Here is a 27,202-nt window from a genome sequence, read left to right as displayed (position 1 = left end):
AATATTGCATTTAACGGTGATGGTTCTATCACATCATAGTGAAAGAATTCATTCCAGTAGAATAAGTCATTGAAGTCATGAAGTATCCATGACTTTTATTCGTACATGGTACAACTAACAAGAACGACACATGATAGTAATTAGAGAGCACATTAGACATAGGCTTGATAATTCAAAAATTGAATACCTGGATTAGGGTTTCGAGAAAAGCATGTAAAGATTGTATAAGAGAATGTTGTTTCAAGGAACAATGTTAGATTGCATGTTGAATTAAAAAAGTGGCATAGAGCTAAGCTAAGTACAATCTCAAGGAGAGAAGAGTGATACTGAGAAGTCAATAATAAAATGTGAAAGATAGTGTGTTGGGGAGAAGCTAGTGTACCTGATCAACACAAGTGATAGAATGTGTAGTAGGTAGCATAACCAAGCACACAAGAGATCATGCTTGCGTTACAGAGCTTAGGGAGTGTAGAATAAAGTTGTAGACATGTCTAAGGAGCATCAAAGTATTCTATATCCAAGCTAAGTAAAGTAGCTATTTTGCATAGATAATTCATTTTGTTGATTTCTAATCACTACAATAGTAAATCCTGTTGAGGGTGGACTTTAACAAGTTCGTTGTATTAAATCCCCTAATAGTGTGTCACATTAATTTGCATTCGGAAGTTCTTTAGCCAACTCACTCTTAACTGGGTAAGACTCTCACAGATATTATCTAAATCCCTTAATTGGGTGACACTTAACAATATCTTTGTACTCTTCTAACAAAGATAAGCTCTTGATAGGACACACTTCAAGAGAGTGCAAACTTTGTAAGGATCATCTCACACACTGTAGTTTTCACTCTAGTTGAATTTCCATGAGATAAATACTTGTGTTACATGATGTTATGTTTGTCTTTATTGTTTTTGCTTAAACCTAATCGATTAAATTATAACTATCATTAACTAATACGCTAATGTGAAGAAAGATAAATGAATAAAAACAAATTATTTATAATATATACTTATTCACCCCTCTCAAGATATTCACCTCTAGAGGAAACAACATAAAATACAAATCACTTCTCTTTGGTGGAAGGGCACAAAATGCCCTAAATTTCATTATGCCATTCTCATCGATTGAGAGTGCTTGGAGGTCCCCTCCCCATCTAAAGTTTTTTAACCATTCGAGTAACTAGACAACGAAAAAGAACCGAACGAAACAAAAATCACTTTCCATGGTAGTGGACGCTAAAATGTATAAGCACTAACTTGAATTTTTAAAAATAAATAAACATCTAATTTAAATCTATTAGAAGTTCCACAACTTGAATCCATGGGCAAGATCTGTGAAAACCATGGCTACGACAAGTGGAACCACAATTCGATGCAAAAACATAGACAAATCTGTTAAATTATTATATTCTTATCATTCATTCAAATCATTGCTTATTGTTGCATTGGAAACCACGGAGCGCTCCAGAGAAGGCATTAGGATTTATCACTGCGCCGTGTTATTATTATAATTTTAAAGGGAAAAAATAACGGTTGATTCGAGCAGACACCATGCTAGCTTTAAGAGGTCCCAGAAAATACGATGAAGAACCTCCTCGTCATCCATTGCTCAAAATCAATGCAAAGGTGCTTTATAATGCTTTTTCCTTTTTTTGTTTGTTAATGTTCAATTTAGAATCTAAATATAAACAATCATTAGTTGAAGAAAATATATGATTAAGATCGTATCAGATAGCACCAGTTTCATATGTTTTGAATAGGTGTGAATTTTTTTTTGTATTTCAAAAGTTTCTAGTGCATGAGATTGATCTTGCCATCGAAGATTATAGCATGTTTTAGTTTTAAATCTTAAACCCAATTTACTTTGGGAACTATTTGTGTTTTAAGTCGAATGTACGAACTAGATGCGCTCACTAACCAAACTCTTTGCTGTATTGAGTGGTACACGTTGTGCGTTCTGTCAAAAATACCCAATGCCAAAACATCATGCTTGCTTTGTGATTGCGTTCTCTGGTTTTGAAATTGCTGAATCATAGTCAGAGTGCTTTTCCAAATTAGAAAGAGTGAGTATCCAAGGTCTCATTTGTTTTCCACGATTCTTGTCAATTTATATCCAGTGGCCTATGTCATGTTTGAGTTGTGATTGCCCTCTTTTTTCAATATAGTTGTCATCAGTATTATTGACTTTTTACATACGCCTAGTACCAAAATCTTCATCCATACCTTGAGACTCGTGTTTTAGTTGTGTTTTGAACATACTCTTTACTTTCAAAATAGTTGAATAATGGTTACAATAGTCTTCCACATTACATACAGGAATTCCTCAAGTCTTTATTTGAATTCTCTGTACTCATTTTTATTCAATACTTTCTGTCAACCCTCAATTGTATGCTGTGTTACTTGTATGCTAGAATTTCGATTGCTCCTTCTACTTTCAAAATCTTTCAAAATAGTTTAATTGTAGATTCAGTGCTTATCCAAATCACTTGCAGCCTATAATCAAATCCCTATTTGTATTGAACGGTTGATGCGATACTTTCCTCTAACTGCACTCAAGTAATCTTTCAATCTGCCTGGACTCTTTTTAACTCAATACTCAATGAGAAACCAGCACAGCTGACACTTAGATTTTGAGATCAAATTTTCAATTGAAATCAAAACCAAGAATGGAATTTCATAATTTTCTGCTGCTGTCCAGTGCACCCAGGGTAAACATGTAAGTGACCCACACACCGATAATGCACCTTGGTTATACAAGTAGTTATTCTTAGTTGGGCTTCTTTAACATAGTCGACCTTTTTTGAAGTATATTACCGATTTGCTTTTTGAGACTAAAATTTCACACCTTATCATGTCAAGTCATTCCGAAGTGCCAGTCTTGCACCAACATGGCAATACATGATGATGAGATAGAAGGTTTTGATTCAATTCTTACTCTTTGACTTGCTGGTCTTTCCCAAGTCTGATTCACCGTCCCTGTGACAGTGAATTAAATAATATTATGTTTCTGAGTAACACTTGATACCATAGTTCAAAATCTCGTTCTCTGCCACTTCTTAGCAAGGCAAAAAAACAATTTCTCGACAATATGGGAGAGAAATCGGCAACTTCTTGGGAATTTAAAAAATGACTTAAATTTAATTAAAGATGCAATTTTTTCCCAAAATTCAATAAGTAGATGCATGTAATGCATTGTAATGGTTACCCTAGAAATAGCTCTGATACCACTGTAATGGACACCCAGGAATGCCCAAAAGCTGAATCAACTGCTGAAATTATATTAATTCTAAAAATGCTGCAATCAAGTACAAAGAGATGTATTCCAAAGGCCAAACCCTAAGGGAATGACGTCTAGAATGTTATAACAGAGAATGAATGTCCTCTATTGCCAAAAACAAGAGTGTGATTCACACATCCGAGCTCTTATCAAATGCAAGTCATAAACTTCCGATACAATAATTCCATGCTCAACAATTAGACTTTCAGCCCTATTTATCCTTTTCTTCATCCTTCTGGAAGGAACTAAAATATTAATTAATTGCAAGAGCTAGAATCTTCCTCCTTCCAATAATTAATGCATACCCTAGAAATTCCTCCCTAGCAATAATTAATTAAATCATGAGAGGCTTCTGTCCTTCCAATAATTAATACATACCCTAGAAGCTACTCCCTTGCAATTTTAATTGAATGACTTTATAAGAAATTAATTTAATTTCTTGTTATCCTCCACTTAGACTTTGGAGAACGTGAAGGCCAAAAGATGGGATCATTACAAATCCGCCCTCCTTGAAATTGCTTGTCCTCAAGCAATTAAGTAACATAATGAACGCCAACCTCCACCTGGATCGCAATTGAAGTAATGTGTGATATCCGTATGGAAGTTAAACCAACTGCAAACCCGCATCATCAGGACCAACCCGTGTAGCCTAGCATTCAAAACTTGTGCTGATGAAGTCAGAATGTCACCATAAGGAAACTCCATAGAAGATCTATGAAACGTTTTCTTCCCTGTATCCATCCACATAATATATATTGAACTGGAATGCATATTATCACCATCACGCATTGAAAAAGATGTAGCTGTAGGTGAACCATATGTACTCATGCTAATTGTATCAACAATAGGTGTTGCCGCATCGAAATACATGGACATAGGAACAACATTAACTGCTGCAACAGAAAACTGAACTGAATTTGTAGTTGATGAAAACTCATAATCATCAACATGTGTGGCTTCATTAGAAAATACATCAACCACTGCATTTATACCATTAAACTCCTCATTGGATGGTTCAACTGACATAGAAGTGGCTGCTGATATGACAGTATCCTCGCATTCTCCTAATCCCATTATTGTTGCATCACCATCCGCTGACAAAGCTTCATATGTGGACTCCTGACTATCACCAATAGCATAGCCCGATGGTGTCTCGATCCCATCTGAAGAATCAACTACCTTATGCTCTGGAGCAACATACAAATCGTCAATGTTTATGCACATCTTTCTAGCCATAAGCTGCAACATCATATCCATTCGCCTATTCTGCTCCTGTAGCATCCTATTCTGCTCTTGTTGCATACGTCGCCCCTTCTCCAATGTACCTAATAACTGTCTGAACATCACATCTTGATCTGGACTAATATACATTTTTTCAAACACTTTTCCTTTTATCTGGCTATCTATATGATCTCCACAGGATGGCAGGACTTATAGCTCTGATACCACTATAATGGTTACCCTAGAAATAGCTCTGATACCACTGTAATGGACACCCAGGAATGCCCAAAAGCTGAATCAACTGCTGAAATTATATTAATTCTAAAAATGTTGCAATCAAGTACAAAGAGATGTATTCCAAAGGCCAAACCCTAAGGGAATGACGTCTAGAATGTTACAACAGAGAATGAACGTCCTCTATTGCCAAAAACAAGAGTGTGATTCACACATCCGAGCTCTTATCAAATGCAAGTCACAAACCTCCGATACAATAATTCCATGCTCAACAATTAGACTTTCAGCCCTATTTATCCTTTTCTTCATCCTTCTGGAAGGAACTAAAATATTAATTAATTGCAAGAGCTAGAATCTTCCTCCTTCCAATAATTAATGCATACCCTAGAAATTCCTCCCTGACAATAATTAATTAAATCATGAGAGGCTTCCGTCCTTCCAATAATTAATACATACCCTAGAAGCTTTTAATACAAAGTCACCTTTTAATTTTTAATTGAATGACTTTAATTTTTCTTATCCTCCACTTAGATTTTGGAGAACATGAAGGCCAAAAGATGGGATCATTACAAATAAATCCGCCCTCCTTGAAATTGCTTGTCCTCAAGCAATTAAGTAACATAATGAACTCCAAGCTCCACCTGGATCGCAATTGAAGTAATGTGTGATATCCACATGGAAGTTAAACCAACTGCAAACCTGCATCATCAGGACCAACCCCTGTAGCTTAGCATTCAAAACTTGTGCTAATGAAGTCAGAATGTCACCATAAGGAAACTCCATAGAAGATCTATGAAACATTTTCTTCCCTGTATCCATCCACATAATATATATTGAACTGGAATGCATATTATCACCATCACGCATTGAAAAAGATGTAGCTGTAGGTGAACCATATGTACTCATGCTAATTGTATCAACAATAGGTGTTGCCGCATCGAAATATATGGACATAGGAACAACATTAACTGCTGCAACAGAAAATTGAACTGAATTTGTAGTTGATGAAAACTCATAATCATCAACATGTGTGGCTTCATTAGAAAATACATCAACCACTGCATTTATACCATTAAACTCCTCATTGGATGGTTCAACTGACATAGAAGTGGCTGCTGATATGACAGTATCCTCGCATTCTCCTAATCCCATTATTGTTGCATCACCATCCGCTGACAAAGCTTCATATGTGGACTCCTGACTATCACCAATAGCATAGCCCGATGGTGTCTCGATCCCATCTGAAGAATCAACTACCTTATGCTCTGGAGCAACATACAAATTGTCAATGTTTATGCCCATCTTTCTAGCCATAAGCTACAACATCATATCCATTCGCCTATTCTGCTCCTGTAGCATCCTATTCTGCTCTTGTTGCATACGTTGCCCCTTCTCCAATGTACCTAATAACTGTCTGAACATCACATCTTGATCTGGACTGATATACATTTTTTCAAACACTTTTCCTTTTATCCGGCTATCTATATGATCTCCACAGGATGGTAGGACTTATATCTCTGATACCACTGTAATGGTTACCCTAGAAATAGCTCTGATACCATTGTAATGGACACCCAGGAATGCCCAAAAGCTGAATCAACTGCTGAAATTATATTAATTCTAAAAATGCTGCAATCAAGTACAAAGAGATGTATTCCAAAAGCCAAACCCTAAGGGAATGGCGTCTAGAATGTTACAACAGAGAATGAACGTCCTCTATTGCCAAAAACAAGAGTGTGATTCACACATCCGAGCTCTTATCAAATGCAAGTCATAAACCTCCGATACAATAATTCCATGCTCAACAATTAGACTTTCAGCCCTATTTATCCTTTTCTTCATCCTTCTGGAATGAACTAAAATATTAATTAATTGCAAGAGCTAGAATCTTTCTCCTTCCAATAATTAATGCATACCCTAGAAATTCCTCCCTGGCAATAATTAATTAAATCATGAGAGGCTTCCGTCCTTCCAATAATTAATACATACCCTAGAAGCTACTCCCTTGTAATTAATAATTAAATTAATTAAATACAAAGTCACCTTTTAATTTTAATTGAATGACTTTATAAGAAATTAATTTAATTTCTTCTTATCCTCCACTTAGACTTTGGAGAACGTGAAGGCCAAAAGATGGGATCATTACATGCATAGTAACGAGAATCACGGCGATTCAATTCAAGCCAAACGATTTCTTGTGAATCGGTGAATTGAATCAGCGATAAGGGGTTTATGAAATAAGTTACTAAATTTCAAGGGTTTTTAAAAATTGCCATTTCGATTCCAATTCATGGCTGATTTGCGATTCGACTCTATTAAGGTTGTAGCTTTTGTTAGATTGATTTTATGAGATACCTTGTTGATGGTAAATCTTTAAGATAAATATCTTATATAATATATATTATTATATAATAATATAATAATATATTACATATATGGTTATTAATATTACCATTAAATATGTTAACTAGTGGTGATTAATCGTAGAGACATGTCTCCTCCTCTCATATTTATATGAGATCCAAATCTGCATTTGGAAATCATCAATAACATTGGCAATGTTAGTACATTTGCAGAAAACAATCCATGTTACTTAACACGGTATTAGAGCAGGGCTGCAAATGTATGAAAGCGGAAGTAGAAATGCACACCTTAAGAAGGGATCAAAACAAACATTCAAAATATAGGGAAGTCATTGTTAAATAGTAATGGGAATGGATGAGCGCTACTACTTAGATTGTAGAAGAGTGACAAACAATGTATTGGGGCTAAGAAATAATTCTTTGGGCTTTCGTTTGCCAAAGAAATGTGGGAGAGAGATTCTCTTAGAATTCCTTATATATGTATCTAATGAATCTCAATATTCAGTGGTGATATTAGATCGTGCATTCAAACTATAAATTGCAGCAATCATCTAGAGTTGTCGACATTAGAGATTGGAGTTGCAGATCACGGCCCAAATGGATGTCTAATGCAGTTGTATGGAAGGAGCAATAGGCTTTCGTAAAACACATTACCCACTACTGCTTGGTTGCACTCATTTATTGTGCTCAAATTCTCAGATTAATGTAATCAATCCAAAAATATGGAGGATAGATACACCAAACTGGGAAGCTAGATTTGAGCGGGTGAGTTGGGGTCAAATGACGAGGAAGTGATTGCATCGACTTTAGATAGATGTGTCAGATCTTGGCTTCAAATCTGGTGGGGATTTACGTTTGATCATCCATGTAGGTACAAAATGCTGGAAAATCAAAAGTGAATTCTTGTAGAGGATATGGTAATAACAATATTGATCTCCATTCATCATGAAGGGCGAATAAATATCATGCACAGGAATTGAAATTTATCCCATTGTGAACTAAAGGACAACTAGTGGTTTGGAAACTGAATAACCCCCTCCAAAGAAGGCAACCACCAAAGGTTGTTGAGATACACCAACATGAATGACATCTCAAACGTACAACATAGGAGGGGAGAATCACATAGCAGGCATATTGAATGTAATAATTAGAAATCCATCATTGCCACGCATGCAGAAGTATTTGGGGAGGTGTTAGATGAGAGACAAAGGAATCAAGCGTTGAGTAAATACACAATAAAACTATGGGTCCCCTGAGATGGACAAAGAGATATATTACAGCCAGCTATGCAAGCATTGTGCGGGATAATAGATAGAGAAAGTCGAGCAAACGGATTAATTGTAGAATTGCAAAGAATGCTTGAACAAATAATGGGGAACTTTCAAGATTTCAAACAGTTTGGCATAACTAGTGGTAAATGGACCCTAAAGTGACGAGAACACTTAGATGGAGGAAATTCAAAATCACATCAGCGAGCAAGTCGTGGGTCCCATCACCTTAAAAGGCCAAGGTATATCTTAAGAAGGTATATAATAAATATTGTTATTATTGTTAATATAAATGTTGTGATGATTATATACGTTAGTAGATATAATTACTTATATGAATCTGCATTTATATACATAAACCCTTCATTAATAAGAATAACATGATGTTCATTCAACATATAGAGTGAAGTATGTTTAATATATAAATTAAATTGATTTGATGAATAATGGAGAATATGTATGTCTATGCATGTGTTGATTATATGAATTATAATTAATTTCAAAGTTGGATCATAGAGTTGTATGTAATCCTAGTACAAAATATATTGATTGATTTCTAACTTTTTTTTTTAAAAAATGATTATGTTTGTATCAATATGGAGTATGAAAGATAAAGATAAGAGTTATTTGCCTTGATCTTTTCCTCCCAGTATGTTCTTGTAGGACAAGAGAGATTAAGATTTAGAGGGAACCTGAAATACCATATGAGGCAACCTTGAAAGAGAGGGAGCAGATAGAGGATATGGTTTCGTCAAACTTTAGTGATCTTGATCATATTGATTCAGAGGGAGTAAACCATGTTGTGATGGAATCTTCAGCAATTGATAAATTGTAATAGTCAAGAGGACTGTAATTCATGCAACTATATGATCTTAATGGGCCTACCCCTTGTGTACATCATATGAAAGTGGTGACTTCAATCTAACCATCTATGATAAATGATAAATGAAACTTGATGTATGAGTTGTAGAGTCATTCAAGTGGCAAAATCATACTCAATCAAGATATTGGCATGTTGTGGACGAGTTTGTGTTCGCTTATACTATTAAGATAAAATGAATGTTGGGCCTTTAATGGATGAAAAGAGCAAGTTGGAACTTAGAAAGGAGTTGTCATATTTGATACAAAATTGTTCACAATATAAGAATGAGTGGAAATTTTACATTGTGGGGGGAATAATAGTCAATGTTCCTTTCCCACTTGAACCTTGAAGAAAACATCTTTGATGATTGAGATTATGAGATTCTTCTACATTAAGAGGGAGTATGACATTTCTTCTAAAGGTAACACAGGAGCTTAGAAGATTGATACGCAAAGGGAGTCTAGAAATACATGTGGGTAACTGCATAATTTTGATGGGTCCAGTCCTATGTATATCATGAGGAAGTGATGACTTATCACCAGAAAATTAGATATTGGATTCATAGTGAGTTCGGCAATCATCCTTGGGTGAAGAGAGCTTTTGAGGAAGTAACTAGAGGACTTGACTTCCTAGGATCGATGTCCAGAGGGAGAATTTTGAGGTGCAATCCTTTGTAAATGATATATTCTCTATAAGGAGAAGTTCTAAGTAAAATTTATTGTAATGTATTCTTCTCTATGAGATAGAATTGAGGTGAAAGCCTTTGTACCACCTTTTGACCTGGTTCATGGTGGTTACTATTTCACATATGATATGTAATGAAAGGTGATGATTGTCGGTAAATGTATAGTGTAGTCGACGGGTGGAGTAGTATCCGAACGGGCGCGTGACGCTTTAGTCACCCCTTCGGAAAAGTATATTTACACGTTTGAGATGGGCTTTGGAATCATCATTGATCATTGTAGTCTTTGTAATTAGATTGTAATCAGCAAGTGCATACATGAATAAAGTACCTGTTTTGAATCGTGTTATACATGTGTTAAACTTCTTACCCTATGCATTAAACATTTGGCGCCATTGCTAGACGTACCTAGAACGAAGGAATGATATGAAGATTAATGCCGAATTTGCCAAACAAGGATCGAAACAAGGTAAAAGATAAAAATGAACAAGGTAAAAGATAAAAATGAACTAAGTATAGCAAAATAAATTTTAATTTTAACACAGCAAGTAGATCGCAGACAGAGACTTCAGTAGATTGCCGAGGGGCATCGAAGGGGTGAAGAGGCACAAATGGAGGGAGTGCACTCACCTAGTAGGCTGAGGAGTGCCGAGGAATTGCTGGAAGAAACTCGACAACGCTTGAATTTGGTGGAGGAAACAAGGGAAGAATTCCTTAACCTGTATACACCGAGGGGAGAGTGTCTGAACAGAAGGGAAGCAACTCGCACGGCTCAGAGTGCTGAGGGAGCACAACTGTGGAGTGATCTCTTCGTTCCTGATACACTGGACGAACGGATACAGGCAGTGAATAGAACGTCACTTGAAGACTTTTCACCAGACAACGCAGTTGTTGGAAACAAGACTGTTGTCCAGAACAACGCGGAAGTCCAAAACAGCTCGGGAGTACAGAACAGTGCAGGAGTTCAGAACAACGCGGAAGTCCAGAACAACGCGGGAACACAAAACAACACGGGTACACAAGTACCTCAGAATTAGAGGAAAGTAACGATGGCAGGCCCTAAAGAAAAGTTACCCAAGTTTCACGGTGATGGTTCAGCAGACCTTATCAGACATTGTAAAACATGTGAAACCATATGGACGGCAAATGGTGTAATAGATGAGGATGATTGGGTAAGACAATTTCCAGCGACCCTACGGGGTGTGGCGATAGATTGGTTTTCTGACACTAGTCCTCAGAAACTTAATACATGGGAGGATGTTAAAAAAGAATTTATAGCAGAATTCAGCTTGCTTCGAGATGATAATGAAATAGTGGCAGAAATCTACAGCACCAAACAAGGAAAGAATGAGACAGTCCGAACCTATGCCAAGCGATTGAAAGAATTGATCAGAAAGATGGAAAGTCAACCAGCGGATGAGTTGAAAAAACAGTGGTTCGTGGAGGGGCTATGGCCGGCTCTTAAAAAGAAAATGAAGATAGTACCACCGGCGTCATACGCCGATGCATATACTTGCGCTATGGATTTGGAAAGTGAACAGAAGACGAGTAAGAAGAAAAAGCATAAGTCCTCTGATTCGGACGATTCATCCTCGGAAAGTAGTAGTGATGAGGAATCAAACAAAAAGGTGAAAGCACTACAGAAAGACATGCTTCAGATGATGAAAGAATTCAAAAATTTGAAAAAGAATCCGGATACAATAAAAGGAGAATTGTGGTGCACAGATTGCAAGGAGGACGGCCATACGAAGGGTTCATGCCCGAAGAAGCAGTTTTGTGACATCTGCCAGATGGCGGGGCATTCCCTGAAAGAGTGCCTGTTTAACTTGAAAGCAAAGGGACACCAACAAGTGTTACTCACGTAGGAAGCATCGAACAATAGCAATAACACGGGCAATGATGCAACTTCAGGTGGATATCGAAATAATAATAGACGCGAAAGGGGTGGAAACAATAACACTAACAATGGAGGCCGAAGTAGAATACAATATGATGCAAGTGGACGGCTGATGATACAGTGCTGGGCATGTAATCTTCGAGGTCACTTCGCGAGGGACTGTACCACGAAGGAGACGCTGTAGCTACTGTGCAGATGGTGTGGTCCAAGGGACCATGAAGATTCAAAATGTCCAAAGCAAAGCGTAAATTTATTAAGTATTGAAACAAGTAATGAGAACGTGTTGACGATCACGCGAGAACAAGTGAGGAAGGCAAAATATCCGAATGCGGAAGAAGAGAAGGAGAGGTTACAAAAATCTCGAACAAAGATAGAGAAGCAGATGAAAGCAGAGAAGTCACAAGTAAAAGACACTGTTGAAACTCTGAAGAGAAACTTGGCGGAACAAAACATGGTGAAACAGATAATGCAAACGGAAGTGCCAATTAAATTAAATGATCTTCTTCTCACCATGCCACAATTGCGTATGGCTATTATAAATATGACACCGTCCCTGAGAGTGACGGAGGAAGCAAAGGATAATAAGAAAACAACCACGACAGCAGCAACAGACCCGAGGTTACTAGCACTTACGACAGGAAGACACCTAGCAGTGGTGGAGATGGGCATTCTCGGTACGGTGCTAACGAATACAATAGTAGATGGAGGATCGGGAGTGAACGTGCTGCCGGAAGATATTTGGAAAAAATTTGGACAACCAACACTATGGCCACCCACCTTTCAATTACTTACAACAGATCAACATGGGATAAAACCCTTGGGCACTCTGATGGCACAACCGGTAACAATTGAGACACAACCATTTTTACTGGATTTCGTAGTCATTCCACTAAAGAGAAGAGGGTACGACACCATCCTGGGACGAGGGTGGCTAGTGCAAGCTAAGGTAAAACATGATTGGAAAAGAAACACCCTGTCCATGGAGAAAGGAGGTAGGAAATTTATAATCGATTTGCATACACAAATGGTAGGAGAAGAAGTAGCATCGTTGGACTCAGAAGGCGAAGGGAAAAAAAAGGATGGAACCAGATGATGAAGGGGTGCTGAGATTAGGAGGGTCAACTGATGACGACCTAGATTCAGTAAACAGACTGCTACACTGGCAAATGGAAGATTATGAGGTCTTTTCGAGCTGCAATATTTTGAGTGTCGAGGAAGGAAAAGAAGGCTATGAGTTTCCGAAGGAGTACCTTGAACTGAAGGAGGGGGAAGCGTAGGTGGATGAAACACCTGCCCATACGTTCAGTAAAGATAAACCAATAAAGTATGAAGAGTCGACAGTGAAAACAATGAACTTGGGTGATGAGGAAAATCCAAAGAACATTCTTGTAGGAGACGATTGGAACCCAGTATTGAAGGCGGCAATATTTAGAATATTCATGGAGTACAAAGATGTTTTTGCTTGGACGTATGAGGACTTAAAAGGAGTACCACCAGAACTATATGTCCATCGGATACCACTAATCAAAGGCGTGGTACCTATATAGAAGTAGCCATACCGAAGGAATAAGAACTATGCAGCATGGGCCACGGAAGTTGCACAAAACAGGTGGAAAGTATGGCGTCAGAAGCGTTTAAAATTGAGCAACTTTCAACCCGGTCAATTGGTACTGAAGTATAATGGACGAAATTAAATAAGGCCTAGAAAATTTAAAGTTAAATGGGTTGGACCGTACAAGATACGGGAAGTTGGATATAATGGAGCAATTAAACTGTGGACACTAGACGGAAAAGAAATACCAGATGCTGTAAATGGATCGAAGTTGGAAATATACAGGGAGAGGAAGGATCCTCCGCAGGCAAATAATTGAACGAAGAAAAGATGTCTGTAAATACTGTAAATAATGCATATATGTATAATATTAAAGTCGAATATAGTTTTAAAATGTCAAGTGATAAACTGTAAAAGTATGAAGTGATAAAATGAAGCATAAAGTAAATGTATTAAGAGACAAATTTTTAAAGTAATCGGGAGTAGAAGTCTGCCGTATGGCCTTAGCAGAGACTATATAGAAGAGAAGCAAAATTAATAAAGTAAGTCATACAATAAGAAAAAGTCTAGAGAAAAAGGCCGTACGACCTTGAAAAGCAAAGTGGGAGGAGTTAGATGATCGTACGGCTCCCCTAGATAGCCGTACGTCCCCAAAAGAGCTTGTGTTGGAAACCGAATAAAGTTTTAGATGACCGTATGGCCCCTAGATGACTGTACGGCCTTGAGGCTTTGGTGTTTATAAAGTGGAACCGTACTAGACCATATTGTACCGTATGACAGATAGGAACAAGACCAATGCGAAGGGAATAAGCCGTACGACCTCCAGTGGAAAAAAGACTATACCGTACGGTGGAATAGCGAAGGAATAACGCGTACGGTCTCTAGTGGGAAAGAATACAAAGGAGGACCGTATGGACCCAAAGAAGTTCGAAATACATGTGAATCATTGACGACCGTACGGCCTTTGGGCGTAATGAAAATAAAAAGAGCATATGTAAGGAATAACAAAGCAGAAACAAAAAAGATCGTATGGCCTGTCCGTACGGATTTGGTGACCAGAGGTAAGGGAAGAAGGTGGTCGTACGATGTACGGCAAGGGAGAAGTTGGGACAGCCGTATGAAGGGTATCAAGAAAGGAAGAGGAATTGCTGTAGCTGATTTACAAAGCAAGTTTGTAGGAAAGAGGAAGTGGAAGAGCAAAAAAAAAGAAAAGCGACGATAGATTGAAATAGTTCAGAATGAGTAATGCATGATGCCAAAGAGAAGGGTAGACATAAGCAGTTGCCAGAATGAGTGTGGAATTGGAAGAAAATGACAGAAATAGTGTGTTCCATGCAGTTTTGTGTGGGTTTCAGAGTGCTAATTTGGTCTTGGTAGCGAGGGGCGCTGCCCCTCGACCCCGCCCTGTACTGCGACAGGGAATGCACGTGGGGTGCTGCCCCTTGGGGGGCGTTGCCCCTTAGACCCCCAGTCGTTGCAGATTATCAATCATGGGAAGTATGACCAGTTGGTGAAGACTTGTAGCTGCTGCAAGCATGGAGTGTCTGTGTACCAGAGGCACTTGGAGCAGGTGTTGGATGTGAGGCTGTCTTGGTGGATGCATAGAGAGCTCGGGAGGAGCTGATCATCCAGTTGAAGGCAGTACGGCGACACTTGACTCAGTGTACCCAGGAGCTGGAAGTAGACTAAGCAACACGAGTGGCTATCAAGGTCAGCTAAGGAGACAGTATTGTGTTAGCAGAGGCTACAGATGCAACGTGGTTTGGAGACCAGTTTGGTGCAGGCACGAGATGAATGTGAAAGTGATGTGACAGAAATAGATCTATCTTGTTGTAGTTAGTTATGTATTTTGTTGTTAATTTGTCTCAAATATTTTGTATTGTCGTCCAGAGACGACCTTTCTTTTGGGGGGGGATGATGTTGTCGGTAAATGTATACTGTAGCCGATGGGTAGAGTAGTATTCGAATGGGCGCGTGACGCTTTAGTCACCCCTTCGGAAAGGTATATGTACATGTTCGAGATGAACTTTGGAATCATCATTGATCATTGTAGTCTTTGTAATCGGATTGTAATCAGCAAGTGCATACATGAATAAAGTACCTGTTCTAAATTGAATCGTGTTATACATGTGTTAAACTTCTTACCCTATGCAGTAAACAATGATCTTTCATTGACATATATGAGCATAAGGTAACCATTGTAAGGTGGCAATCTTATAAATGGTAGACTTGTTATCATGACAAAATTCATTAAATTGTTGTCCTAGAGTGCTGGAAATCATGACAATGAACAAACAGAAGGTAACCATTGTAAGGTGGCGATCTTATAAATGGTAGACGTGTTATCATGGTTCTTTGGGCCGGATTTTGCCAGACACCATGATAACCAACTTGTTATGGTTCTTTGGTTTGGATCTTGTTGGACACCATAGTTTTTGTTATAGACCACACTTAAGGTGGTGTTTAAACTTATATTAAAGTTATGGAAAATGCTTAAATTGTGTGTTATGAAAGGTGAGGAATTTAGCCTCATAGTGAATTGAATATTATATTGAGATGATCTCTTCATATTCTTGAGAGCATAATGAGTTTTATAAATCCTCCCTAGCTAAGAGGGAGTGTTAAGGCTGTAGCTTCTGTCGGATTGATTTTATCATGAGATACCTTGTTGATGGTGAATCATCTTTAAGATAAATATGTAATATAATATATTATATATATTATATATTATTATATAATAATATAATAATATGTTAACTAGTGATGATTAATCATAGAGACATGTTTCTTCATGAGACATGTCTCCTCCACTCATATTTATATGAGATCCAAATTTGCATTTGGAAATCATCAATAACATTGGCAATGTTAATACATTTGTAGAATACAATCCACGTTACTTAACAGATTCAACCTTGCTGATTCCGATCCGAATTCGATTCTCGTTACTTTGATGTAATGAGTCAGTAAATGAGTAAACAAACCAAACAAGCTGATCTAGATATATATAAATGCAATAAGTAACAAAATTGCATCCTCATGTGGAATGCCGATGTAGTTACAGACTCTGAACTCTAAAGCAAACTACACATACCGAAATGTCCTTGTAAAAATATAAGCAAATACAAATGTCAAGCTCAATATGAAACAAGTCTACATCTTCCTCTTCCCCTTCCTAGTAGTTCTAGTAAAAACTACGGGAGGGGGTCTAGTGGCTCTAGCCACAGCAATCATCAATGGTGGTGGTGGTGCTGGCCCTAGAAATGACTCCTCATCCTCCTCATCCTCACTATCACTGTGCTCATTGTCAGTGTCCTCACTCTTACTGCTCTCCTCCTGAATGTCATCTAGTCCCACTGCAAAATGCTCCTCCTCCATAGCCTGCCTCTCCAACTCATATATGTCATCCTCGGTGAACAATAAAGGTGGCTCCTATGCTATCCAATCACCAGAAGGGTCTATGTCATCTAGATCAAATGACTTAGCTTCTGATGACATTACCTTTCTTATGCACAACTTGAGGTTATAATGCATAAAGACAAGGTCATTTAGGCATTTCTGTGCCAACTTGTTCCTCTTCTTTGTGTGAATGGATTCAAACAAGCTCCAATTATGCTCATGAATGGATGAGCTACATGGTTGACATAAGATGCGAAGAGCAAGTTTTTGTAGATATGGGACATTTCCACCCCAATTTTACCACCAAGCATTTGCAAGATAAATACTAAAGAGTTAGAAAGCAAGGTGAGGACATGTTTTTGTAGTGTAGTATTTATCTACTTATCACACATGTGAAAGACTCCAAATTCCAAATATTGTAGTTGAGGTTTGAGTTTGTTTGCCTCACTTTGCCAAGGTTGAGGAGAATAGTTTGCCCGTTGCATTTTGATACACTTCCATCTCGGTCACAATGAGGTCTCTCCCCACAATGTTAGGTACCATCCTCTGCATGCATTCACTGAAGTTCTCCATGACCTCTCCATTGGGATCCCCGTATAATGGAGAGAAGCAATAACAAGGGTTGAGGAAATACCCCGCTGCATGAATGGGTCAGCGGAGTTGATTGCTCCACCTCCTATCAATAATAACCCATATGGGTTGAAACTTTAGGTTGGCCCTCCTGTGCTTATTTTTTATAGCCTCTTTGGCCCTATCCATGGCCTCATAAAGGGACCACATTAGGGTTTGTTCCCCATCTACCAAGCAGAGAACTCTAACCAAGGGCTTCACCACCTACAATTGAAACGTAAAAAACAATTATTAAACAAAGAGCAGGGTTATAAATTAATAATGAAAGACTTGATTAATAAGTACAAAAACATCGTTCTTGGGGTTTGTGGTTTTGCCCCCAAAATCCTGCCTGGGTTGAAACCAGTTCAAAATATTGGTCTAGTTCGGCCTAGGTTCGAACAAGGTTCAATTTTCTTGGGGCTGGTTCGAACCCACAGTCTAGGAATTTGAACCTGGGTGAATTTCAGCTGCCCAAATCAAATTTGGTGCGAACTTGGGTGAATTTCTACAAAAATTGCTAGAAATTCTAAGGTTCAGGATACATTTTAAATTTTATTTTAATTGTTTACATGTCATGTTTTCATAGATTGCTAGTTCATCCGCTTTAGAGAGAAATTGGAGCACATATTCTTTCATCCATTCCGTGAAGCGCAATAGGTTGCAGACAAAAAGAGAACTTGGTAGTTGTGCATTACAACTTGTGTCTCCTCTTGCACAAGACTAAAGAATACAAAGAAGGGGAGACAAAGAGGTGGGATATAGATGCAGAGTTGGCGGACTTGGTTGTTTTTGCTTCTCGGCTTACAATTGAAGACTTTGAAGATTTTGATGCCTATACTCTTGTTGTTGGTGCTGATCCCATTGGTCTTAGCGCTATTAATGAGTCAACTATTGTGGAAGGACTATGATGAGGAGAAGAAGAAGAAGAAGAAGACGAAGAAGAAGATGATGATGATGATGAAGAAGATGAATATGACAAATATTAAAATTTTATACACTATGATTAGTTGAAACTTGAATTTGAAATAATGATACTTGAACTTGCTGTTATGATTCGTGGATCATGATTTAATTTTATTATTTTGAATTTGAATCTTTTGATGTTGAACTTGAAAATTGAAATATATGATGGTGTGATCTTGATTCACGATGCTATGATTACATGTTTAAAGTTTATGCCTATGGTGTTTTTGTTGTTTAAATGATTAAATCATATTATTTTATGATACTCTATGCTTCTTGTTGTTGGTGCTGATCCCATTGGCCTTACCTCTATTAATGAGTCAACTATTGTGGAAGGACTACGATGAGGAGAAGAAGAAGAAGAAGATGATGATGATGATGATGATGATGATGAAGAAGAAGATGAATATGACGAATATTAAAATTTTATACACTATGATTATTGAAACTTGAACTTGAAATAATGATACTTGAACTTGCTGTTATAATTTGTGGATCATGATTTAATTTTATTATTTTGAATTTGAATCTTTTGATGTTGAACTTGAAAATTGAAATATATGATGGTATGATCTTGATTCATGATGCTATGATTACATGTTTAAAGTTTATGCCTATGGTGTTTTTGTTGTTGAAATGATTAAATCATATTATTTTATGATACTCTATGCTTCTAGGCTTCACAAATATGTATATATATAATTCTTTATAATTTTTACATGTTTTTGTATGAATGAACCCAAAACCCTTTCCAAGATTTTGTTGTACCGGCAAACTCATTCTTCGAACCCGTATTTTGAATCGAACTTGAACTGATCATTAAGTACAAAAAAATAAATATTCAACTTTTGAAGTTTCTAAGTTACCTCCACAATTTCTGTAGCTTGATCAAAAAACTGGATGTCAAAGACAATGTGCAACACTCTGTCCATCGACCGTCTTTGAATAACTTGACTGTAGCCATTTTGGACACACAAACATTTGCCTAAAAGGATTCATATGAATAATAACACTTTGCAACGTAAACATTATCTTTGCAAATCTTGTGACTGCAGGTTTAACCAACTCCTCGTCTTTGGTGAAGTCTCTCATCAAACGAAGCACCCAAGGGTGATTGTAGATATGTTTTTTATCTTCCTTGTTTCCTTTACAACCGGTTCACTCAATCCAATTTTCCTATATCCTCCAAAAAAAGGTCAATAACATGCGTTGCACAAGGAAACCAAAAAATTGTGTTATGCTTTTCTTGTAAGATCCTACTCACTACCACATATGCCACTTCATTGGTGGTTATGATTCATGCCACATTTTTAGCTCCAACCTTCATTAGAACATTCTCTAGCATTAGAGCCAAAGTCTCAGCCATCTTTATGTTGTCCGAGGCATCCAATGATTTAAGAAAGATTACTTGATCCTTGCAAGAAACCAAAAAGTTGATGATGGTACCGTTTTTTCCATCTGTCCATCCATCTAAAAGTATGGTGCAACCATACTGTTTCCATTGTAACTTTTGCTCTTCAACCACATTTTTACCCCTAGAAACAACATCTTTCAGCAATCTACAAGCATAAAATAAAAAAATGAGATTAAGTACACAACTTTGATAAAAAAAATTACTTTCTGCAAAAATACGTAAATTGTAAAACTATAAAAGTATTAAAGTTTGAAACAAGTAAGCTAACCTCCCACTCAAGGCTGTTGGAGTAGGTGGCTTGCAACCCTTTCCCGCTACTGTACAACTAGTCACAAAATTCAGAAACTATGGACTTGTTGCAACATTGAAGGAGAGGTTGTTAAAAAACCAAAAATCAGCACATTGAATGTCAAGTTGCTCATGCACATCATGGTTCCATCCAGTACCCTTTAGTGATGGTTGTGCTCCAGGTGTGTTTCTATGCACAAAATAACCATCAATGGAAGAGTTTTGTGGTCTACTAGAACTAGCGGATGTGGAAGTTGAGCCTGAGGGCCTGCCACGAGTAGGTGTAGTCCTTGTGCGGATCCATGGGCCACGAAAAGAGCCCACTATCCCCTCAGGTGCATCTTCTTCTTCATCAAGGGTGACTGAGATACCTAGTCATAACCAACAGCATTTCATCATTTCATCATGATAATTGTTTTAGCACAATCATTAGTTGTGATTAGAAAATAATAAATGGTTCTTAAAAAGAAACATACCTTGTGATTTGTAAATGGATGCCCTCATGGCCAATTTTGACCTTTCCCTTTTCAACTTCTTTTCTTCTTGGGCACTAAGCAAAGCAATCATCTCTCTTTTTATTTCTTCTGTAGTCGCACCACAAATCCTTGTGTCACATTTTTCTATACCAACAAGGTGGTACTTCAAACAAAATATGCCTCCATGAATTTGTTTTTCACATTTTATGCATATGACACTATTATACTCCGTTCCTCCAAAGGCATATTTCCATGCAAAGTCTCTATCCCCTTTAGGGCGTGTGCCTATGAATCTAGATGGACATGTTACGGGACCATTGAGAGATGTTGCAATTGACCCAGTTGTAGAGGAAGCCATATTTGCCATTTAATGTAAAATCAACCTAAATATATAAAATAAGCCACAAATTTAGAAATTTAATATATATATTTAGGAACAAGCTATGTTAGATTAAAACTTCAAATAAGTTTAAACAGAAGTTGGAAAATCATAGAATAAAACTAAAAATGTATTAGGTTATGAAATTACTAAGAAATTTTTTTTCCCTTTGGAAAAATTGCAAAAAGATGGTGTTAGATCTTTGTTTGTCATTACACTCTAAAATGTATTAGAGACATTACAAATGGTATTCCTTTGTCATTAATTAAGTTAGATGCAAGATATGCAAGTATAGGAAGACAAAATGAAATTTAACTCAAAAGAACAAAAAATCAAGAAACTTACTTGCGAATCCGGATTTTCTTGGAAAGAGCTTTGAATCCACTCCCAATCCCCTGGAAATTGCTTTAAATCAATGCCAAATACTCTTAGGAGATGCTCCAAAACCTTTCTTCTCCACCCAAGACGCTGAACACAAAAAAAAAAAAAAGAATTGTTGGGCCCGTGCGCGGGTTTTTACTGGCAATGTACGCACGAGAGGTTTGCTAGTTATCGCTGATAAATGGCCAATTTTTTGTGGCGATAAACCCATATTCTTGTCCCTTTGAAACCAGCGATAAAAACTCAAGTTTTCTCGCCACCATGAATTTCTCGCAAGAAAACGATATCTCGGCGATAATTTGAACTATGCTTGATACTATACACTCAAGAAATTCTTGATCTAAATTTGGTTGAAGCTTTAGCTGCAACAGAGATCTTTATCTTTGATTTTCAGAGATATAAACAATGTGCGCATGAGATGTTTGCTAGTTATCACCGAGAAATTGCCAACTTCTCGTGGCGATAAACCCATATTCTTGTCCCTTTGAAACCAGCGATAAAAACTCAAGTTTTCTTGCCATCATGAATTTCTCGCAAGAAAATGATATATCGGCGATAATTTGAACTATGCTTGATACTATGCACAAAAGAAATTCTTGATCTAAATTTTGTTGAAGCTTTAGCTGCAACAGAGATCTTTATCTCTGATTTTCAGAAATTCTTGATCTAAATTTCGTTGAAGCTTCAGCTGCAACAAAGATCTTTATCTCTGATTTTCAGAGATATAAATATGTTTGTTATGACTGTTATGATCATCTTCAGCTGAAAGAGATATATGTAATTATATTTAAGTTAATTTTATGCAAAAAGACGTGTCATATTTCATCTGAAGAGGCATGTGTATGAAAATGTGAAGTGTTGAATATGTGGAAATATGAAGGGTCTTATTTTGGGTCTCAAAGAGACCTTTGTGTGAAAGATGAAGAGTCTTATGCAATCTACTTATATGATTGCTTGGTATATTGTAATTCAAGAAAGTGAAAGCCTTGTACTCACTTTTATTATCAATAAGAGAGAAATTTTGCTGGTGTGACTGGGTTTTTCCCTTCAAGTGGAAGGGTTTTTTCAGGATAAATTCTGAACTTTTTGTGTATAGTGTTTACTCTTCTTTGTTGTTGTTTATCTAATTTTTGGATAAAAACATTAACATGGTATTAGAGCCAGGTTAGATAACAGCCTAAGAGTTTGATAGAGAACTGGATGGAAGCTTGGTTAGATAACATCACTCAGCACTCCAAATTTGGTTTTGGTACAATTGATTACTAACCCATATACTTGCTTCATAGCTCGTAAACACTCTTACTCGACTAGTTACAAATCAAATCTGCAAACTTTCAGTCCTGTGCTAAATTACAGTTGTAATATTTGAGGCTTGAGCTCACACAAATGTACCCAAGAATTTTAGAACATCTATGACAAAATACAAAGGAAAATAGGAAAACAATACTTGGGTTTCAATGCTATCCAACTTCCATTAAGGCCCTTGAATTTCACCCGGCCTATACCTTGGGCTTACATAATATCTAGACTGACCTCCACTTTTGGTATTTCCAAGAACCACTAGTCACCATGCTTGCCCAAAGTATCTCTTTGCATTGCTCAATAAATGACCCTCACTTGATCCCCAATACTATTTTCTTACAAGTCATATAGAGATCCCAAAGATGTTTTAGAAGAAGAAAAGACCATTGCAGATAAGAGGAAAACAAAACATTAGAATTCTGGATTGCCAGAAAACATTCCTTGATAAGTTGCCAATGGACCTCTAATGATGCTTTTTGACCTGATGTTCAACACGAGAACTGAAGAGCACACAATTATACTGAGAGGGGTGGGGGTGAATCATTATAATAAAAACTTTGCCAATTTAAAATGTTTTATCCAAATAATAACTTCAAATGCTGAAATAGACAATTAAGCACATGAACACAATAACATAGAGATTTACGTGGAAATCCAATGCGGGAAAAAACCATGACAAGATAATTTCTTTTATATAAACTTGTTCTTTTAGATAGCTTTGTAGGCTATGATCTATTAGAGGCTCCAACCCTTATATTTATGAGCATTGACTCACTGGAAGCTCCAACTCTCACACTTCACAAGCACCAACCTACTAGAAGCACCAACCCCCTTTGCTTGTCTTCATGAGCACCGATCCACTGCACAAACTTCTTTTCCACCTTAATAATGTTTGTCATGTCCCCACTCTAGCTCGGTCTAACAGAGACATGTGAGTCAGCTTATTATGGGGTCTTGTAGGCTGACGGGGTTGGATAGAGACTCAGTATGGTTATTCAGTGTTGGGGACTTGGTTTTCTGGTGGGTATTGATCAGTTGGGTGACGTTCTTTGTTTTTAGGAGGCAGTTCCTACATTTATGGGGTTCATTCCTACTTTTTAGGAGGTATGATCATGCCTAGGGCTGGGTTTCCATGAGATGACCCTTTGGGTTCAGTTTTAGAGGGATAGGGCTTGTTTCCTAAATTTTAGGAGCATCCCTAGATTTTAGGGATGAGACTGCCAGTGGATCCTTGATTTTCGACTTCAATCACAGACAGGTGACAGGATGATTTTATGGTTTGTGATGTCAGTTGGGCAGTTTGTGGCTATTTGGGTTATATTTTTAATATTTCCTAAGTTAGCGTTTAATATTTAAATAAGGCTAAGTTAATAGCCATTTTGGAGTAATAAGGGAATTTTGGCCTCATCTGGATGTGTATCCCATGTTATGATAGCTCGTTGGAAAGGTCTTGAAATTCTCTAAATCTTCCTCTTTGGTCTCAGGGCAATTTGGTGAGCGGATTTATTACTATGGTGGAAAAGGTCATTTTCTAGTGACATGGTCACTTTAAAATAAGATTTAATTCATTTTTATAGCCAACGCCAATTGGGGGTCACTTTAGGGTTCGAATTTCTTTGCAAGGGGTTATAAGGAGATGGGCGCCATTTCTCATCATTATGCATATTTTTCAAACACTTCTTTTCAGATTTGCTCTGCTTGAGCAATTTGCATTCTGGGATGCAAACCCTAGGGTAATTGCTGGCTGGGACGTAACCCTCAGCAGCATTGGGTATTTACTGGCTGGGACGTAACCCTCAGCAGTATTTGGTCTTGGAATTTTTAGTGGTATCAGCTGTTATCAGGGAAGGAGGACGCCATTTCAGCTTGGGTCTACAGTATTGTTTAGCTGGGCACGATTATTGGTACATGGGAAAGTGAGCCTTGCAGCAGTAGCCGCCATTTTCAGCACTTTGAAATATAGAGAGTCGGATAATCAACAGCAGACGTTTGCATGTTCACAGTCTTCTCCATCAGCCAGTTTGGCGTCATTGTTAGGGAAAATGTACTGGATCCTTTATTTGGCTCTATAATTCAGAGATCTGCCTGGTACGATTTGTATCAATTCTGATTTTTCTGCATATTGTTATTTATTTTCAAACTCTTTTCATATCATTTGCTCCTTCTCATTTCTATGTTGAATAATCATCAAAAACGCAAAAACAAACAAACTCTTCTGCATTCCCGTCTAGTTCTGCAAGAAAACTTTAATAAACAGGAAAAAGAAAATTAAAAAGAAAAAATATAATAAAGCTACAGCAGATTAGCGGCAGAGATCCATCAGGGATCTTTCAGTGGTATCAAAGCTTACATCCTGCCAGCCTGTAGGGTTTGTGAGAAATTGTCACAACAGATTTTGGCATCTGGGTATTGGATAAAAGTTTTTGATAAATCATTTCAGCATCTGGGTAGTCACTAGTTGGTGGATTGAATACAAATCTATGCATTTTGGTGGAGAAATACATAGATTCTACGAGCGCAAGAGGAACCAGTGGCAAGCAGAGGTCGCCAGAGACGCACAGATACCAGCTATGGGTGAGGCACAGGGTGCTGCTGACGACGACATGCCTACATGGGCAGAAGAAAGAGAGATGGTGCGAACCCTATTCACTACTCAGTCCAGGATCGCTCAGGCTCTAGACAGGTTACAGGATACCTTGGAGCGTTTGGAGATGGGTGGACATAGAGGCAGGCAAAGTAGATCAGTTTCAGTGGCTGGTAGTCAGCGCAGCCATTAGTCCCATTCTTCTGTTGGGAGCTCCCTTCATTCCAGTAGGAGGCATCGCCATCGTACACCTACCACGAATAGGCCATTGCTTCCCCAATTCATACAAGGTGAACGGCCAGCGCAGGTGGAACCACCAGAAGTGGGGTTTCAGGAGTCAGTTTTGACGGCCATAGCTGAGTGGAGAGCTCTACCTCCTAAGGTTAGGGACGTCTTCCCTCTTCCCCAGTATTGTGCACAGCGTAGAGATACAACCAGGTTCAGGGGAGATCGTGGTAATAGACTACCACAACAGCAATAGAATTATGATCTCAATAGAGCTACTGGGAAGATTACATTGGCCCCATATAATGGCTTAGGAGACACTAGTGCACGAGCTTGGGTCCACAAGCTGGACATATACCTTTCATTGAGGCCCATGCCTGAGCGTGAGGCTATTCAGTTTGCTGTGTTGCATTTAGAGGGGATTGCCTATGATTGGTGGCAGCATGGATTGGTCACCCAGGATCACGCCTTAGTTCACTCCTATGCTAAGTTCACCGAGCGACTCATTGCATGATTTGACCGTAAGGATACAGAACTTTATTACAGGGAGTTGGCTCACCTTAAACAAACTGGTAATGCAGAAGCCTATATTAATGAGTTCCAGCATATTGCAGTTATGGTACCGGATATGCCCCAGAAACGTAGTGTGATGTTGTTCATTGAGGGTTTGCAGGATAGACTAAAAGGATTGGTACGTGCTTTCCAACCAGCTACTCTTAAGGAGGCTATTGATGTGACATTGAGATTGGATTGTAATGTCCCCTCTTTAGTTTGAATGGCATTGATCATGGATTTGCCTATTCCAGACTCTCGTAGGCAAATGGTGTGGAAAGAGAGTCAATTCTGCGAATCAGATAGTCATATCTTGCTCTTGAAGAAGTGTTAAGAGGTTATATTTTATCATTATGTGATATTGGGGCCCACATGTTATAATTTAATTTGAGTTGCACTTTTTTATTTTATAAAATTACTTTATTATAAAAAGTGCATTATAATGAGAATTTATAAAGGATGTTTCTAGAAGTTCTAGCAACTTCTTAGAAAAGTGAATAAATAGAGGGCTGGGCCTCTCATTTGGACATGCTTGGATTGGAGAACTCTTCTACTTCTTCATTGTGAAGACATTTGTGGACTTTGGATTTGCAAATTATTCGATCTTTGGGAACGAATCACTCCCTTGGATTGGCGACTTTGAGGGTGTGAAATATCACCTGAATTGTTGCATAATTGGAGTTGGTATTCAGCCATCTCATTGGAGCTTATTGAGAATTCGTTGTTAGGGTTTGTTTTTGGTTGGAATAAGGATTTCAGATTTTCCCTATCATTGGAGAAGCATTTGACAAGAGTTTGAAGACAGAATAAGTGCATTTTCAGAATTGGCAAAGCAGGGTTCGGAACCACATAATTGCTCATATCTCCTCAACCCCTTGGAGTTATTTTTTATGGTTTTACAGGGTTACTACCTAACCCTAGGCGCCCATTTTCCTTGCATTTGGGGGTCCCAAAACCCTAATATTATTTTATTTCAGCAGCCGTACAGGTACGGCCTGGTACGACCTTGCTAGTCTGGGCAGCAGCAGCAAATTAAGGACAGTTTGGGGGTGCGGTTGGAGGTCTTCATCAACGATCTGCAGCAAAACGTGGTGTTCTTCCATAGTTCTTCAAACCAGGTTCTTGCATTCTGAAATATATGTCAATTTTTGGGTAAATTTGCTGTCATACAGTCATTGTAATAATCAGTCCAGAATTGGTAATAAAATAATTTCAGAATTTGTTGCATTGTAATTGAAATATAGTTCAATGGCTTTATATATATTGTAATTCTGT

At 37.8% G+C, this 27,202-nt stretch overlaps 1 protein-coding gene across 2 annotated transcripts in view; it reads left to right on the top strand.

Annotated features, from left to right (window-relative positions):
- Nucleotides 1–1,192: 1,192 nt before the first annotated feature.
- Nucleotides 1,193–27,202, top strand: part of SOX (sulfite oxidase) — a 140,139-nt gene continuing 114,129 nt past the window's right edge. Inside the window, exon 1 of one of the 2 annotated variants that reach the window (XM_089819805.1) lies at nt 1,193–1,622. In XM_089819805.1, coding sequence (XP_089675931.1) covers nt 1,548–1,622 — 75 coding nt within the window. In that variant the 5' untranslated portion in view covers nt 1,193–1,547. The remainder of the gene's footprint in view (nt 1,623–27,202) is intronic. The other variant, XM_089819804.1, reaches the window with a different exon arrangement.

This window comes from Cupressus sempervirens, chromosome 3 (assembly GCF_028749045.1).
Source record: "Cupressus sempervirens isolate cs-2001-9-10 chromosome 3, ASM2874904v1, whole genome shotgun sequence".
Classification (NCBI taxonomy): Eukaryota; Viridiplantae; Streptophyta; class Pinopsida; order Cupressales; family Cupressaceae; genus Cupressus; species Cupressus sempervirens.
This window is presented reverse-complemented; position numbering and strand designations above follow the sequence as displayed.